The sequence below is a fragment of the Delphinus delphis genome, chromosome 18 (assembly GCF_949987515.2).
Source record: "Delphinus delphis chromosome 18, mDelDel1.2, whole genome shotgun sequence".
Classification (NCBI taxonomy): Eukaryota; Metazoa; Chordata; class Mammalia; order Artiodactyla; family Delphinidae; genus Delphinus; species Delphinus delphis.
In genome coordinates, this window is record NC_082700.1 from 11733439 (window position 1) to 11750779 (window position 17341).

The 17341-nt window shown below is 43.8% G+C and overlaps 1 protein-coding gene across 5 annotated transcripts in view; it reads right to left on the reverse strand.

Annotated features, from left to right (window-relative positions):
* DCLK1 (doublecortin like kinase 1) overlaps positions 1-17341 on the reverse strand; it is a 325658-nt gene that overhangs the window by 92062 nt on the left and 216255 nt on the right. For all 5 annotated transcript variants that reach the window (XM_059996033.1, XM_059996035.1, XM_059996031.1 and 2 more), the window contains exon 5: positions 3011-3127. In XM_059996033.1, coding sequence (XP_059852016.1) covers positions 3011-3127 — 117 coding nt within the window. The remainder of the gene's footprint in view (positions 1-3010; positions 3128-17341) is intronic.

Sequence of the window (17341 nt, forward strand, 5' to 3'; positions counted from 1 at the left end):
CCAAGCAGTTCCCCCAGCTCTACGCCTGCTTCCTCATTTAAAAAATAGAGTATATGATTATATAACAAAGAATAATGTCTTGTCTTGCTTGTTGTTGGGAGATTGTTGGGAGGATCAAAATAGATCAAAGAGATAAAAGTTCTACGTAAACTCCGACGTTTCATTTAAATGTAAGCCAACAATATGACCACAAACAACACGGGAACCTACAAATCTTAACTCTATATGATGCTCCAATCTCCGTATCATGCAGGAAGATGAATATTGGAAGGAGAAGTTTTAAAACTGAAGGAGAAATCATTTCAAACTTTAGGTACTTGTGTAAGAGGGAAAAACAAAGATTACTTAATGTTAAGTCAGGTTCATGGTGGAATGGGGCTTGGGACAGTATCAATGTTTAAGGAGTATTCAAGGAAAATTGTTCACATTCCAGTCCTACGATTTATGGAAAACAATGAATAGGCTATTTTCAGAAAATTCGGATACAGTCAATATAGAGATAATTCACTGCTCCTTTCCACGGTTTCAAGAGACAAACCTGAGTAGAGACAGGAATCTTAGGCTAGTTCAGTGGAGGGGCACAAGGCAGGTGATCCCCTGACATCCAGCATCTGCACTTTCCCCAAAAAGATACATAAATACCACTGGACTTCCTAAACCCTGCGTTTAGGTCCCGGGGAAAGGGAGTGATCTTGGGGTCCCTGGCATAATCGACTCATTTGCGACCGGGTACTGCTGCTCTATAAACCCCCTCTAAATTAGAATCATCCAGAGGAAGGTGGGAAGATTTGACAGCAAGTCAGAATCAAGAGACAGTCATCACATATTATAAGCTCTTATATAACCAGGAAATGATTGTATGATATCTTCTAAATCAAAATGCAAGAAGTTGAAAACTTGATATGTGTCAAAGGCTTATATTAAAGAAAACGTGAGCAGGGCTTTTAAATTCATTTTGGCCTAAAAGTTAAAGATACCTTGACTGAAGTGTTAATTCTTCAAGAACATACTGATTTTAGAATGGATCTGGATTCCGCTTTCTGTATGGAAACGATAACTCCCAGGCATGGCATACCTATCAAACATTACAAGTGATTGCTGGTCAAACCAACCAGGTTCTAACTATAGCGGAAAAGAGATTCAGGGAAACAACAGAAAATAGAAATGATTGTTTGAATCCATCTATCAATTTTGAAGTAATGTACCCTATGCATTTTAAACTTCTAAAGGGAATGGTTCCAAACGTTGGCGGTGACAAATACAAATACATTTAATACAGTTGCCTATCTCCTCTTTTGAGTTTCCAAAATTACTTTTGGTAAATGATATGTTCATCTTTATTTATAAGATTATAATTAAATACATTTATAAGACTTATATAATCTTAAGAGATGGTGAATAGTAACTATGTGACCAATTAGTTCCAAAGTGAAACAATTTCCTATATTCATTATTATCTTTTTAAGATCAGATTTATGATTCTTTTTTCTTAACTGAAATTTTAGCTTCCTTTTTGAAATAAAACAGGCTCTTCACTATTTACAAGGTTATTTATTTCTGAGCTGCAAAAATTCTCTCTCCCTTTTTTTGCTCTGTATTACCATCTTCTCCTCCTGTAGGCCTCCATTCAATCTTGGCTGCCATGATTAGACAGCCAGAAAGGGACATGGCAGCTCATCGGTGCCAACACAGAGTGAGGAGAAGGTCTTTGCAGACCTGTCTAGGGAATAGCAGTAATTAGCAACGCCCCCAGGGGAAGGCGACTCTTAGAGAACTAACATGGGCCCGGTGGTCTAGCTCTCTAGCCAATTAAGAGTCCCTTCATCCAAGACCGACTTTGGAGGTTTCAATTTTAGCTTTTACGAGGAAAAACAGTTTATAGCACCTCCAATTTTAAATAGGGAGGTTATAACTCACACTGGGCAGTGGTGCCAGAGGTAGGCCCTATAGCCTCCAGCCTAGAGCTCTTTTCACATCCCTCTGGGACCACACTGCTGAGTACAAGAAGGCTTCAATATAGACCCTACAGGTCTTGGTCCCTATTTCTAAGAGCTTCCCTGCCTTCATAAAATCAGGGGACAATCACTTTGATGTATGTATCATTTAATAATTCACATTCAACAGTTTATAGCATTTAATAAATAATTCCCTTCCATCGTGAAGTAGACCTTATACCTAAGACCCAAACAAACCAACCGATTCATGTCAGTATTTTTTTCAGATTTCTTTTTTTTTTTTTTTTTTTGACGTGGACCATTTTTAAAGTCTTTATTGAATTTGTTACACTATTGCTTCTGTTTTATGTTTTGGTTTTTTGGCTGCGAGGCATGTGGGATCTTAGCTCCCCAACTAGGGATCGAACCCGCACCCCTTACACTGGAAGGCGAAGTCTTAACCACTGGACGGCCAGGGAAGTCCCAATTGATGTCAGATTTAAGACCAAAGAAGGAAAAGGTAGGTCTGAGGCGGTCATCCTATAAGTACACATCCTGCTCCAACACCAGCACTAGAGCACAAGGACAGACAGGTCACAGGCCCAGAGTCACTGCAGCTACCCCAGCACCAGTCTCTCCTCACGGCTTTTAGCCCCAGAGCCATGCTGGGGCCAGAGTAAAAAATGTGTTAAACAAAGGCTCAGCAAATATAAACTGTAAACTCCTCACCAGCCAGTCCCAAGAAGAACAAATGCTTTAACAGAGATTTCTCGCGCTGGGGGCCTTTATCCTAAAATATAATTTTTGCAGCAGAAATGATGCAAGTCAGAAGAGTACTTCTATCTGTGGGCAAGTCTGGGTTTTCTGAATCTTTACTAAGTTTTCCCAAACCTGATGCTTTTTCTTACAGCCAACATGCTAGACTCTGGCAAATCTGTTCCACCACTTCAACATGTTCTAAAATTATAAACCGGAATCTACACTCTCTTGAAATCTCACGCTCTGGGCTTCACACACCCTCTGTTCATTGTGCGTCAGAAACAAGGCAGTCACTGCAGGCTCCTTTGCAGCTTTACCTGAGCTGGTTGATGCCGGGGATTTGCTGCGCCGGGAAGGTCCTGGGCTCTTGGTGGTGCTCCTGCGGGATGATGAAGCTATTTTGGTGTAAGAAGTGGACTTCACCACTCGACATTCTGGGGAAAGAAGAAAGGCCACACATCATTACAGGGTCACGCACATACCATTCGAAATGTATAATAAACCTGGAAGTAGAAATACACAGGCATCCTCGGTCACATGTGCTTTCTGCCGGCCCAGTATGTGTCTATGACGACAGCACCAAAAAAAAAAAAAAAACAACCAGAAAGGGCACAGTGAGCATCTTAGACAACACAGTAAATACGGTTGTCCCTCTGTATCCATGGGGATTTGGTTCCGGGACCACACACCCCCAGCCACCACCGCCATTGGCTGCTTGGGTTCTGCCCGGGTGGACCTGCAGGAGATGCCAATTTCTTTAAAAAAAAAAAAAAAAAGAACAAAAACAAACTACACATATGCACGTATCAGCACAAATTAAAAGGTGGAAGTAAGCAAGAAGCATAACATAATGATATCAGAAGACACGATCAGAACCACCATGTGAATAGTGCCTGAGAGGGTGTCTACGGAGGTTTTAATTCCCAAAACAGATCTTTGGACCATGTGAAGAGGACATCCACTTGGCTCAAGGCTCTGTCCCCACAATGGACAACACATCCTGGAGTTTGTCCCAGCCTTTGGATGTTGGTCTGGCCTTTCAGAAGTACATTAGCAACCAAATCAGACTGCTGTAATGCTGCCTGCCCACTGGTGTGCTTCCAGTTACTTTTTTTTTTTTTTTTTTGCGGTACGCGGGACTCTCACTGTTGTGGCCTCTCCCGTTGCGGAGCACAGGCTCCGGACGCGCAGGCTCAGCGGCCATGGCTCACGGGCCCAGCCGCTCCGCGGCATGTGGGATCCTCCCGGACTGGGGCACGAACACGTGTCCCCTGCATCGGCAGGCGGACTCTCAACCACTGCGCCACCTGGGAAGCCCCCCAGTTACACTTTTACCACGTGTCTGCTCCATGCCAGGTGCTGAGCTCTGCAGGCACGACAGGGAACACACACGGTTTGGGAACTAGAAACACCGCCCACCTGGTAGTCCAGAGTGGAATCTTTTAACCAGCGAGGGCTCTTTTCTGCTAATTTTTATTTTGCGGACCTCATGTTTGAAAAATGTTGGCTTATGAAACGAATTGCATAAAGTAACAATACATTTCTCAGTTTAAACGAAAACCAGGACTATATAACGAGGGCAAGATGACCAAGACTTTTGGTCCTAGGTCCTGAATGTTTACAGGTCACATAAATTTAAGATAATAATTTTAAAAGCTCGGTATCTTGTTAGCAGGGATGAATGGGTAAAAGAGAGAGCTACCAGATGGTGCACACTGGTAATAACACCCATCTGTGAGCTGCAACATGAGTTAAAAAGTTGACTTTAGGGTTTGTCGCAGGCTGTTTGCCCCAGGAGGCAGAGCTGCTGGTTACGGACCCCACCTACCAGCCAGGGCTCGGGATTGGCAGAATAGAACCGATCTCTCCACACCAAGCTGACATTCTTCCAGCTCCCAGAAAGAAAGTCGGTATTTTCGTCAGGTGGCTAAGTCTTACCAGAGCAAATGTAGGCGTTTTACTTGATTTTCAGAGTATTGAAAAAAACCTTGTGGACCCATGCCATGCTTCTCCAGCTTCTCTAGCTTCTCTGGAGCTTAGTTCTCACCATACTATTAATCTATCAAAAGTATTCATTTACTCCTCTGCCTCCCCACCCCCTACTCCCCTGGGTACCACCTAGGCCTGGCATATGGAAAAGGACGGAATAGCTGCTCAGCAAGTATGGGCCCACATTGTTATTGACCTTGTTACTACTTGTGTGAACTCTTAGTATTCATTAGAGTAATCCAACCTCCCATTTTACAGATAAGGAAACTGAGTCTCCGAGAGGCTAAGTGACTTGCATCAGAATCGAAGTCTCTCGGTTTAGTGGCTTCCTCACCACCCCAGGATCTGATGTGGTGGCCTAAGCAGGCTGCTTCATTGTGAATCAAGGCTGGAAAATTATCAGTGCCCATGGTCGAAGACAGACAAGTGGGTGATGGCGGACAATGGGAAGGACGGCAAACGACCAGTTCTCGTGTCAACATTAAATTAAAATTTAAATACTAAAGCTGCAATTCAATCAACGTGCTTATTGCATCCCCCCCAAAAAGAAACAATGAACTCTCTTTCAGAAGTGGGATCCTAGTGAAGCGATCGCTTGGGGGAATCATGGAGTCTGAAAGATAACTACAAGTATTACAAATCTCATACCACTTGCCTTCAGTATAAGAGCGAAGCTTCCTGAGTCATACAGGGGACTAGGATAATTCTGAAAGGCTAGGGCTGAATACAGGAAAACAGAAACAAAACAATGATAGTAACTGCTTTTTTTCCCAAGGTCAAAATAAAACCAATCGAAGAAAATTGTACTGCCAAGCTATAAATTATAAAAAAAAGACTTCAACCATCTTTCCCATTAAAGTTTAGATTTTAAGTATTTTAATTAATTTAAATGGGAATGGTATTTTATGGTGATAAAAGATGCCGTGAAGGACAAATGCTTCATTCCTTTGGAGAGCATGCCAAAATCGTTGTCAGCTTAAAACCACAATTTAGAAACATTGTGCGTAACATGATGTACACGGCCAGCAAAGTAGAAAACCTTATTTGTTCTCATGAAGGACATTTCAGAGAGTCTGGCAAGGAAGGAGGCAGCACCCTGCACCCTCCCCCCGCTTCTGGGGTCATTTGCCTTTGAGGGCAATCCCTTCATTCTGGTATTTTTGGCACTCTCACATTAAGCGGGCTGCACTTCCTTTGGCTGTGGGGATACTGGACAACATGGACACTTCTTAAGGAGGATGAGATTGAAGGAAGCTTCAGGAGAGTAATTTCTCTGGCTACTGAAGATCGCAGCCTACCCAAGCACAGAAAATCAGATGAAGCACATGAACTGGGTCTCTGATAACTGACCCCCCCACCCCCCATAGCAAGCAAGTAAGCAAGCAAGCTCTGATTAAATCTCTGCTTCAGAAAGTCCCTGCAATCATAGCTCTATGAGGGGGAAAGTACCGTTCTCCATATGGTCTGTACTAATGTTAGCTTTACAGACGTTCTCAGGATTTGGTAAGACAGAAGTTACGACATTTCCCACCTTCACTCTGGACCCCAACTCAAGAAACAGGCCTTCTGTGATGGCCAGATTTAGAGACAACCCAGATGCGGATGTAGAGGCAGGAAACTGGAGAAGGAATACATTCTTTGGCCATGTTCCCAGGGGCATGAGAACCTCCACGTATGCAAATTCTCCCGACTCAGAAACAGGTGGTAGGTGGGCTGATGTATAACGAAAGGTGCTAAAGAATAGAAATGATTATAGAACTCTACTGGCGGCACCAGCAGTTCACCTGAGCTCACACAGCAGAGATGCTCATGCATTCAAAGGAGCCCACTAGTATCTTTTGGAGAATCTTGAAAGACAAAGGTGATGTCCCCTAAATGCCTAGGCAGCTTTAGTGACATTTGCAGGCTGGCTAGAGGATATCCTTTAAACAAGGAATTTTTTACTCCTGTAATATCTTTTTTTATATATAAATTTATTTTATTCATTTATTTTTGGCTGCGTTGGGTCTTCATTGCTGCACACGGGCTTTCTCTACTTGGAACGAGCGGGGGCTACTCTTCATTGCGGTGCGTGGGCTTCTCACTGTGGTGGCTTCTTGTTGCGGAGGATGGGCTCTAGGTGCGCAGGCTTCAGTAGTTGTGGCATGTGGGCTCAGTAGTTGTGGTGCATGGGCTCTAGAGCGCAGGCTCAGTAGTTGTGGTGCACGGGCTTAGTTGCTCTGCGGCATGTGGGATCTTCCTGGACCAGGGATCGAACCCGTGTCCCCTGCATTGGCTGTAATCTCTTTTTAAAACCAGCAGAATAAAATCACTGTCAGGCAGAGACCTCTCAGTGATCACAACTCTAAATTCAGTTGTTCTGAGCTATTCAGGAGATGGGCAAGTTCATCTAGAAGCATCCATTATCAGCAGTAGATGCTTTGTGCTTTCTTCCCCATCCTGATTACAAAGACAAGCTTCCTCTTAACTTGGCAAAGGTAAGAAGCTTCCAAATGGAACAACAGTCCTGTCTGTGGCTATGTGCAAAAGACAGTTAGGGAGCACATTTAGTTCTAGAGACTTTGTATAAATATGGTGCAAGCTTGGTCACCAAAAGAGAGAATCTGCAATTCTGGCTCTCTAACTGTCCAATGAGTAGCTCTCACATGTTCATATGCTCTGGGTTGGAAGGAACCCTCCAAGAATATCAAGGTTGTCAATGGTTACCCAATCAACTCTCTGCTCAATTCATGAATGTCCTCTCAAACCGTCTCGGTAAGGGGCTGGCCAGCTTCTTCTTGATCACCTCTGGTGCCTGGGGGATTCACCACCTTCTGCCTCAAGGTTTTTGAAGCTCTGACCATCCTGTTAGCCTCCAGTCTGTCAGCATGGGTGAGCTGGAAGACCAGTCCTGGTATGACCTAGGCCACAGTTTACTTCCTATAGAAACATGATGATGCTTGAACTTCAGGGCAGCATTACAGGAAAATCCAAATGCTGGAAGGGTTGATCTGCATCTCCCAGGTGCAATGCTCTGATAAGGGCTGAGGTCCATCCTCTTGTTTCTGCACCACCTAGACTCGGAGCCAATCCTGACACTACAGTGAAACTCCCTTCCCTACTGGCAATGGGGTTTGGAACCAGTATTACTTTCCTAAGCTCCAAATGCAGCAGGTCCGGAATAAAAGCAGTGGAGATCGAAACACTCGAAACCATAGTCTTTAAAAAATAAAGCCTGTAGCAGATTGAGCTGGAAGCAGACATCAGCTGGGGTGGCTTAGCTGGAGAACAAAGTCCCAGAAACTGAGATTTTTAAAGTACCTTCTAAAAATATAGCCACGCGTGTCTAAAGCCAGCACCTAGACTGGCCCACCGCTTTCAGAACCCCCGGCTCAGGACTCCAGATGGCACGCACATGTTCCCACGCGGCAGGGCTGCTGGCTGTGAAACTGACACGAACCAGCTCTGAAGGCATTTGCTGGCTGAGCGCTGACCCTTTCCATAACCTCTGCAGAAGCTTTTCTGGGGCTGGGATGTTCGGTCCTGACATCTCAAGAGTCACCACTCAGATCTACTGTTTTAATAGCACGAGTGATGCTCTTCCCCAAATTACTTTCTTTTCTCCTGATAGTCAAATAAAAGTTAATTTTCCCTAAGTAAGAGCTGAGTGTTACGTGGGAGCTGCTTTGCTCTAGGAGATCGCCTGGTAACCCAGGTTCCTGCTATCTTATGTCTGTCCCCCCTAAGTGTCTTCCTCTACATGGTCCCAGCCCGCCCATCGTGCAGTCTCCAAGTTTTAGCCCTTGGGGAAAAGAGGGAGGCTTCCCAACATTAGACAGGAAGAGCTGCTTTGTGCCTGCTCCACCAGATCCTCATTTCTTGACGCTGATCTATCTCATTCTTTCCTTTTTCCCACAACAACTGCACTGTTCGGTGCCAGTCGCTAGTTGGATCCCTGGTCTCTACCCACTGGATGCCAGTAGCACCTCTCTAGTTGTAAAGACCAAAAAATGTCTCCACACGTTGCCAAATGTCCCCTGGGGGGAATAACCCTTGGTTAAGAACCACTTTTGGATCTCTCCATTAGTGATCTTTCCAACGGTCTTCAATAAATTCTTCAATTCTTCCTTGAGGGTGTTAATGAAGCCATCGCCAACCACTAGCCTGGGGCCCTAAACAATGCATTCTGCACGTTATTGCTGTAGATGTGGCCAACATGAATTGACAGTTCCGGGCATCTGTGCATCCACTGCAGTGTAGATGATGTGACTGGCAGTGTTGAAAGCCTTCCAACTGTCTGTTAAAATCGGATCAGCATCGATTGTTTTTGCCATCTCTGAGAACACGGTGACATGGGGTCTTGAAACGCTAGTGGTTTCCTAGTTGAGAGTTTGGAAAATGGAGGAGGTCATGGGGGCACAGTGTAGAGAAAGAGGACTTGCATGCTGTGCTGAGCAAATCTGAGGGTTGCAGAAGGGCCAGGAGCATTGCCCCTAATCCACTGCACTCTCAGTCCAGTCCTCTCCCTTCCAAGAACCACTTAACCTCTGCAATGACACATTTGGAACCAATCCCCAAATAGTGCTACCCAAGCCATTTTAGTTGAGTGCAAATACCCAGGCAGGAGATTTCGGTTCTTACCTATTGAGACTGGAAATTTGCAACTCTATTCATTAAGCCAGATAGCACTGCCTCAAAACAATGGAGTTATCCCTCTTCCGGCTTCCCCAGGCCAGCAATCAGGGCACACCTGAAGCCTTCCCCTTTTCCACTATAAAGCATTCCCACTCCTCTGCCTGCCTTTGGGTCTCTGCCAAAATGCAAATGATGGTGGCTGACTCCTTTGCTTTAACAAGCTCACAGTAATAGCCTTCCCTGGTTCTCACTGGTTGCTCTTTATTTCCACAACATGCACGGCTCTCCCTCTTAAGCTGGCCATAAAACGAAGTAACTAACTTGACTTGAGCATCAGGTTGTATGAAACAGGCTTACCTTTCTTCATTAGAGTTATGACAGCATCCACAGGAGGAAACAGCACATGAACATCTCCCATCTCACACTTGACCTATGCTCACTGAGGCATGACGGTGCACATCATCTGAATGATGACTTTTTTCTAAAGTGCATGTATTGATTTCCTGTGGCTGCCACAACAAATTACCAAAAATGTGTTGGCTTACAATGACCAAAATATACTCGCACATAGTTCTAGAGGCCAGAAATCTGAAATCAAGGTGTTGCAGGGCCACAGTCCCTTCGAAGGCTCTAGAGAATCTCTTTCTTGCCTCTTCCACCTTCTGGTGGTTCCAGGCATTCCTTGGCTTGTGGCCCCATCATGGAGATCTCTGCCTCCATCTTCACATGGACTTCCCCTAGGTGTGTCTGTGTTACCTGCTTTTGCCTCCTTCTTAGGTGGATATTTGCGATGGCATTTCAGGCTCAACTGGATGACCTAAGGTAATCTCATCTCAAGATCCTTCAATTAATTATATCTGCAAAGAAGCTTTTTCCAAGTAAGGTAACATTTACAAGTTGACATCTTGTGGCCTTTCAACCTGTCAGAGTGTGTGTGACGCAACTTTAGGACAAGCCTTTCTTGAAAACTTTTGTCAGGATTCTGTTGTTACTCCCCCGCTTAAAACCCTTCTATGACTCCTTGCTGCTCTTTGTGAACAGCCTTAGTGCAGCCTTTAAGGCCCCTGCCCACCTCAGCTCCTCTCTCTTCCTTCCTCTGAACACATTATTTTAGTTTCTGACAAACACTAAGTATCTTCCTGCCTCTGGGCTTTAGGACATTAATTTCCCTGCACAAGGAACAATTCCACCCTTGTGCTGGCTCACTTCAGCTCATACTTCCCGGCTCAGCTTAAATTCATCCATCTTGCAAATATTTACCAAGTCCCTGCTGTTTAAGTGCTGATGCAGCAGTAAATCAGAAGACAGGCTACCTACTCTGATGGGAAGTTGAAATGGGCCTTAAAAACAAAAACAAGAGCTGATTTTCTAAGTACTTTGCCAAGGGGTGAAAGGAGGCTGTGACAGCGCCTGGGTGAGTGGTTTCTCGATGGTGATGGTCAGAGAAGGTCTCTGGGTTTAGAGGACATCAAAGGTGAGCTCCGAACATAGGAAGGAACCAGCCACGGGTAGATTACAGGAAAGAGGTAGGCGGGGGCCAGATCAAGTCAGGGTTGGGGAGAGAAATGAGGGGTTTGGATTTTACTCTAAGCAGGATGGGAAGTTATAGAAGGGCTTTAAGCAAAGGCATTGTTGTGTTCTGATCTGTGAGCCTAAAAGATCACTCTGGGGCGAATCTAGGAGAGGAAGGGTGGTGGCTTAGACCAGGATGCAGGTAATAGAAATGGATGGACGAGAATGACTTGAGATATGATGTGGAGGTCCAGTCCACAAAGCTTGAGGGTGGACTGGGGGGTGGTGGGGAGGGCTGGGCAGGACAGTCCCAGCTAACACGCCCTTCGTCAGGTATACTTCTGAGACCTACTGACTGGTCTACACAATGCAGTGGCTTCAGGTGCCAAAGGCAGGAGAGACCAAGAGTTTACCAAGGCCCATGGTCTTCCTTCAGGGTAAAGGACAGACTTTCCCACTATTTAAACATGCAGAATCGTTGTTCTTCTTTTGACCAACAGAATTAGAATCACTGGAGGTAGAACCTGAAGCGTTAAGAAAAATCCCCAGGTGACCCTGACGGTGTGAGTCCACAGACCAGCAACTTTTTGCCATTCTCTGGTATATAGATAAGAAAATGACTGAAGAAAATCCGGAGGTTCAGCATTTGAAGTCATTGTGCAATGTGGCGTCTGGAACAAAGGACTAAGCTAACAGCCTGAGGAGATAGATTAGCAAGATAAATCGGTCTTGAAAAAACAACAAACATCCATCCTATTGAGATTTGGTCCCAACTCAAATTTTCAAAAACAACCAACTGTCATCCTGAGACTTAGCCTAAAGCAGACTTTGGAAGAGAACAAGAGTTCACATTTATTAACAACGCATGACCACCTGGCTTTCATTAGCTACGAGATGGAAACGATCTGAAAGATAGATAAGAAATAGATAAATTACCCAAGAACCAAAAGGAATAAAATGGGTACAAATTTCTCCTAGAGAAAGGAAAAAGAAACAAAAGAAACCCAAAACAATAAAAAATCATAGAAGCATGAACTGAAAAAAATTTGATAGCTTTCTCCTTGAGTAAGGCTACTTTTATGCCTGACTTTATCCCGCTCCTGCAGAAACAAAGATAAGTGTACATTCTTGGTCCAGCGGGTCCAGCCCAGGCCCAAGTGGTTCAGGAGTCGGGAGGTCTGGAAGGGTCTCACTGGGAAAGGTATGGAGTTACAGGGCAGCCCACGTGATGAACGCTGAGAATGCCAGGCGTGTCATTCACAATGGGTAAGGCTCTGTTCTAAATTATCCTGTGCCCCCTTAATGAAATTAGGACTAGTCATAGCTTAGATGGGGTCCACTCTTCTCCCATCAAAACAGAGTCACAGGCTCTATTCTGTCCAACAGTTTGGGGCATTTTGCTTAGAGAAGTTCTCTAGCATCTTGTGCTAATGTGGTCCATGGGCGAGCAGCCTCAACATCGCCCGAGAGCGTGCAGACTCTCCGGTCCCACCCCAGACCTACTGAATCAGAATGTGCACTTTACCAACGTTCCTAGTAATTTGTATTCACATTAAAGCTTGAAAAGAACTGCTCTAGAACTATGGATGGATGCCCTCAGATCAGTGGCTCTGATCTAGGGGAGCATGTGAAAAACAACAGGTCCCTCGTTCCAGTCCCCAGAGATTCTGACCTCAAAGGCCAGGCATCTGCATCTTGGACAAGCACCTCAGCTGATTATGATTCTGACACTCAAGGAATAATTTAAGAAACAGGGCCATAGATGGTAATAAGTAGGAATTAGTAACTGTAGGAAGGCATTAAATAACAGACGTAGGGCTTCCCTGGTGGCGCAGTGGTTGAGAGTCCGCCTGCCGATGCAGGGGACGCGGGTTCGTGCCCGGGTCTGGGAAGATCCCACATGCCGCGGAGCGGCGGGGCCCGTGAGCCATGGCCGCTGAGCCTGCGCGTCCAGAGCCTGTGCTCCGCAACGGGAGAGGCCACAGCAGTGAGAGGCCCGCGTACCGCAAAAAAATAAAAAATAAAAAAATAACAGACATAGTCTAACATCTTCTTGAGAGGGCAATATTTTACAGTAGTGTCTCTAGCTTTCCCTATGATAAGAATCACTTGGGGGTTATTGTTGAACATTCAACTTTCCAAACCCCTTCCCCAGATGCTTTGATGCAGTAGGTCTGGGATGAGGTTCTGGGAATCTATATTTTTAACAAGTACCTTGGGTGGTTCTGATAATTAAAGAGGTTTAGGAGAACTGCTGTATTGGAAAATATCCCGTCCCAGCCAGCTCATTATCTGTCGGTTAAAGCAGAAGAACCAGGTTCTTGGTGGGGAGAGGGACTTGTGTACAAAAGAAGTTTCCAGAAAGTCATATACCCTCATCTAAATGTTCTGTGGAGTGGACCTCAGGCCTGATTAGGAACAGAGATTTTTCGCCAGCAAGAGGTTCCTGCATTTGAGGAATAATCAGCTGAGTCTCATCCTGAGAAAAGACACACAAACCTGCATCAACAGGAGGTAAATGAGATTTGGGGGTCCCTGCTTTCATGTCCTGAGGCAAAGGCAAGGCTTGGGAAGATAATTCTCCAATGTGTTTGCGCCTCTGAGTCTGCCCTGTCATCTCAAGGAGAATTAAAAAAAAAAACCCAATAGGGAAACTAAGGGGAAAAAACCCTTAACTATAAGACCAGGAATAAACACTCAGACTCTAGTGCAGAAGAAAGTAATCAGACAGAATGACTGTCACGATAAACGAGAAGCTGAAGTTACATGGTTATAAAGGGATTAAGTGATACTCAAGAATAACGATGCAAATCTACTTTTAAGCAAAGTCTCACTGGGAAAGAATTTTATTTAGAGGTTTTGCCTTCAAGGAATAGGGACAATCATGGGGGTTGACAAGACTCAGCTGCTTCAGGGAAGAAACAGGTAACACAAACGTGTGCATGTGGCAGAGCAGAAAAAAAGCAGGACATAAAGGAAAGCTGCTAGATAATAAAGGTTGACTAGGTTCTTAAGAGAGCTTTCATTTCCTTCCAAGGAGATACTTAAAAGTACGGCAGCCATTCGTTTTCCTACAAGCAGTTAGATACTGTTCTAAATATCAACAGGTTTTAGAATGAATGACTTCTTGGGATATTACAGAAGTACCTACCCTGAAAACAACAAAATATTTGTAAAAGTCCCCCATTGGTACCACACAAGCAATGCTTCTAGGAATGTTCTAAGAGAGCCACCAGGGAGATCCACTGGGGAAATTCAATTAAGTGCTGCATACAAATTAGTTTCCTGGGAATCAGCTCTGCCTGTGGACTTCTAGGGTACTCTTTGAAGATAGCAGCGTGAGAGAACACAGGACACAGGGATGAAATACATTCTTTCCTTCTTTTCACAATCAGTACAGAAAACAGACAACGCCCACAACAGGACAACTTTTACAGTCTGTCAATAGCTTTCCTGACTGTTATACTGCTTCAGGGAAAACAGAAGGTCAAGTTATTTCATTTAGAGATTAAATAGGATAAAAAAAAAATTTTAGGGCTTCCTTGGTGGCGCAGTGGTTGAGAGTCCACTTGCCAATGTAGGGGACACGGGTTCGTGCCCCGGTCCGGGAAGATCCCACATGCCGAGGAGCGGCTGGGCCCGTGAGCCATGGCCGCTGAGCCTGCGCGTCCGGAGCCTGTGCTCCGCAATGGGAGAGGCCACAGCGGTGAGAGGCCCGTGTACTGCAAAAAAAAAAAAAAAATTTTAATTGATACAGCCACTATGGAGAACAGTATGGAGGTTCCTTAAAAAAAACTAAAAATAGAACTACCATATGACCCAGCCATCCCACTACTGGGCATATACCCTGAGAAAACCATAATTCAAAAAGAGTCATGTACCAAAATATTCATTGCAGCTCTATTTACAATAGCCAGGACATGGAAGCAACCTAAGTGTCCATCAACAGATGAATGGATAAAGAAGATGTGGCACAGATATACAATGGAATATTACTCAGCCATAAAAAGAAATGAAATTGAGTTATTTGTAGTGAGGTGGATGGACCTAGAGTCTGTCATACAGAGTGAAGTAAGTCAGAAAGAGAAAAACAAATACCATATGCTAACACATATATATGGAATCTAAGGGAAAAAAAAAAAGGTCATGAAGAACCTAGAGGCAAGAAGGGAATAAAACAGACCTACTAGAGAATGGACTTGAGGATACAGGGAGGGGGAAGGGTAAGCAGGGACAAAGTGAGAGAGTGGCATGGACGTATATACCCTACCAAACGTAAAATAGATAGCTAGTGGGAAGCAGCCGCATAGCACAGGGAGATCAGCTTGGTGCTTTGTGACCACCTAGAGGGGTGGAATAGGGAGGGTGAGAGGGAGGGAGACGCAAGAGGGAAGAGATATGGGAACATATGTATATGTATAACTGATTCACTTTGTTATAAAGCAGAAACTAACACACTACTGTAAAGCAATTATACTCCAATAAAGATGTTTAGAAAAAAAATTTTAAAGCCCAGAGACAAAACTGCACAGGTTTAATAGAAATAAGAGATACATTTCTAGGTGCTACACTTTCTAGGATCATTAATATAGTCTAAGCTTCTCCAGGGCCACTCCCTCTTCAGTCCTGCAATGTTTGCTGAGAAGGCAACTGTGTTTTCAGCCGGATGGCAATACAAGTCGAAAGAAGAAATGTTCTGAGTTGCTTCTATTTTTGACAAACTGAAGAGTTCGCCTCAGTAGATATATCCTGCTCTTCCACAGCTGGCAATCACTTAGGTGACACACTTGTCAAATATAGCTAATAAGGCTGCATGTTAAAAGCTTGGGGGAAATTACAGGTTGTCCAAGTTCCACAAGTGATCTGTTTGGGTGGGCAAGGTAGTGAGGGGAACACCTGAAACAGGCACAACCAATGTGCAGTGGGCATTTCCTGGTGAATCTCCTAGCTGTTGCTGGCACTGCCTTTTCAAGCAGTTCAGGTGGGTCTCTCAGTTCAGGATGAAACAGTTAAAAGAAACAGTGCACAATCAGACAAGGTATTTGCCATCATTTTTGTGACCCACTGGATTTCTGGCTGCGTGATCTGGGTTGCTCACAGACCACAAAAGATGCTGTATTCGCTTCTCAACCCTTCCCTTTCACCTTGTTTCACATGAGTCATTTTTCCATGAGGGAGAAAGTCTATGGGAAAGAATGATAAGGAAATGGAATCTGGGAAGAGCAGATATTAATATCAGTTTTAAACAAAAATTCCCTCTTCCTAACTCTGTGAAAACCTGAGGAAGACCATTATCTAGGACCTGATCTCAAGGAGCACAACTTAATCCCTTATGTCTGGAAGCTAGGTTATTTGTTAAGGGCAGAGTTATAGCAACATGAATAGGATAGGAATGGATTTTCAAAGGGAAGTATGTCCACACATATATAGGGAACGTAAAGTTATGAATGACAGAGTTTTCCTGGACTAGACACATGTCTGAACAATGTCTTCTTTCTAAATTCTTTCACATTCATGCAACGTGAGGGAGATATTTTAAGAGTGAGTTAATTCTGTGGGTAATTCTCTGTATCCTGTTCTGAAAACTTAAGATTTCCTTTCCTCACTTTTGCCAAAAACTGTCATATTTATTATTCTGTTTCTCATGTTTCCTTGTTACTTGACTTTCCTTTTAATGAGAAGTATCCTTCACATTAACTGCCTAGTAAAATCCTTGGTTGTACAGTTTAATTTTCAAGTACCCTCTTCATGAGCCATTTATCTATTTTCCCTTCTATTCCAAATGACAGACATTAAATTACATCTCTGGGTAGATGTGATTAATCTTCTATCCCAAAGTGAAGAAAAGAAGAAAAAGGTTAGAAACCTTTAAAGCCTCTTTTCTTTTTTACTAGGAGAAGGCAGAATATGGGTTGAAAACTTGATTTATTCCCCTTAAACCTATTTGAAGATCACCTTTAAAACAAGGGGTCAGATGTGGCTTGAAATGAATTCCCTGTGCAGTACTTATGTAAGTCCCTGGGCTATAGTATTTCAAGGCTGATAAATATTGTAGTCATATGAAGGTAGCCATCTAATATGACAGTATATAGCATTTTGGAGGGATTGCGGTCTTTCAAGTAAAAGGGCCTGGTTAGAAAGGAGGCATTCGAGTTGACTTGCTGGAAAGCTGCCTGAAATCAGATGATAATTCTATCTGCATTTGGCCCTCAGCCATCAAACGAATAAGTCATTATTGCAATCTACTAGGATAGTTATCTCTGGCCGAGGAGGTCACTGAATCACTTCAGCAGATATGTCTAGACTTAGCATTTTCAAATATTTACCCAATAAATGGCAATGTCGAGCTAAGGTAAACCTGTATTTTTTATGGCAAATTTGGCTCTTCATTTCCAAAATAAAGAGGAAAGTGTCAAGCCATATTTAAAGACATTTGATTTCACATGGAGAGGATTTTGTTTTCCTTCCCAAAAATATTAGCAGAAATGTATTTAAATAATTTTTAGAAGTCTGTTTGAGTTAGAAAACAGATG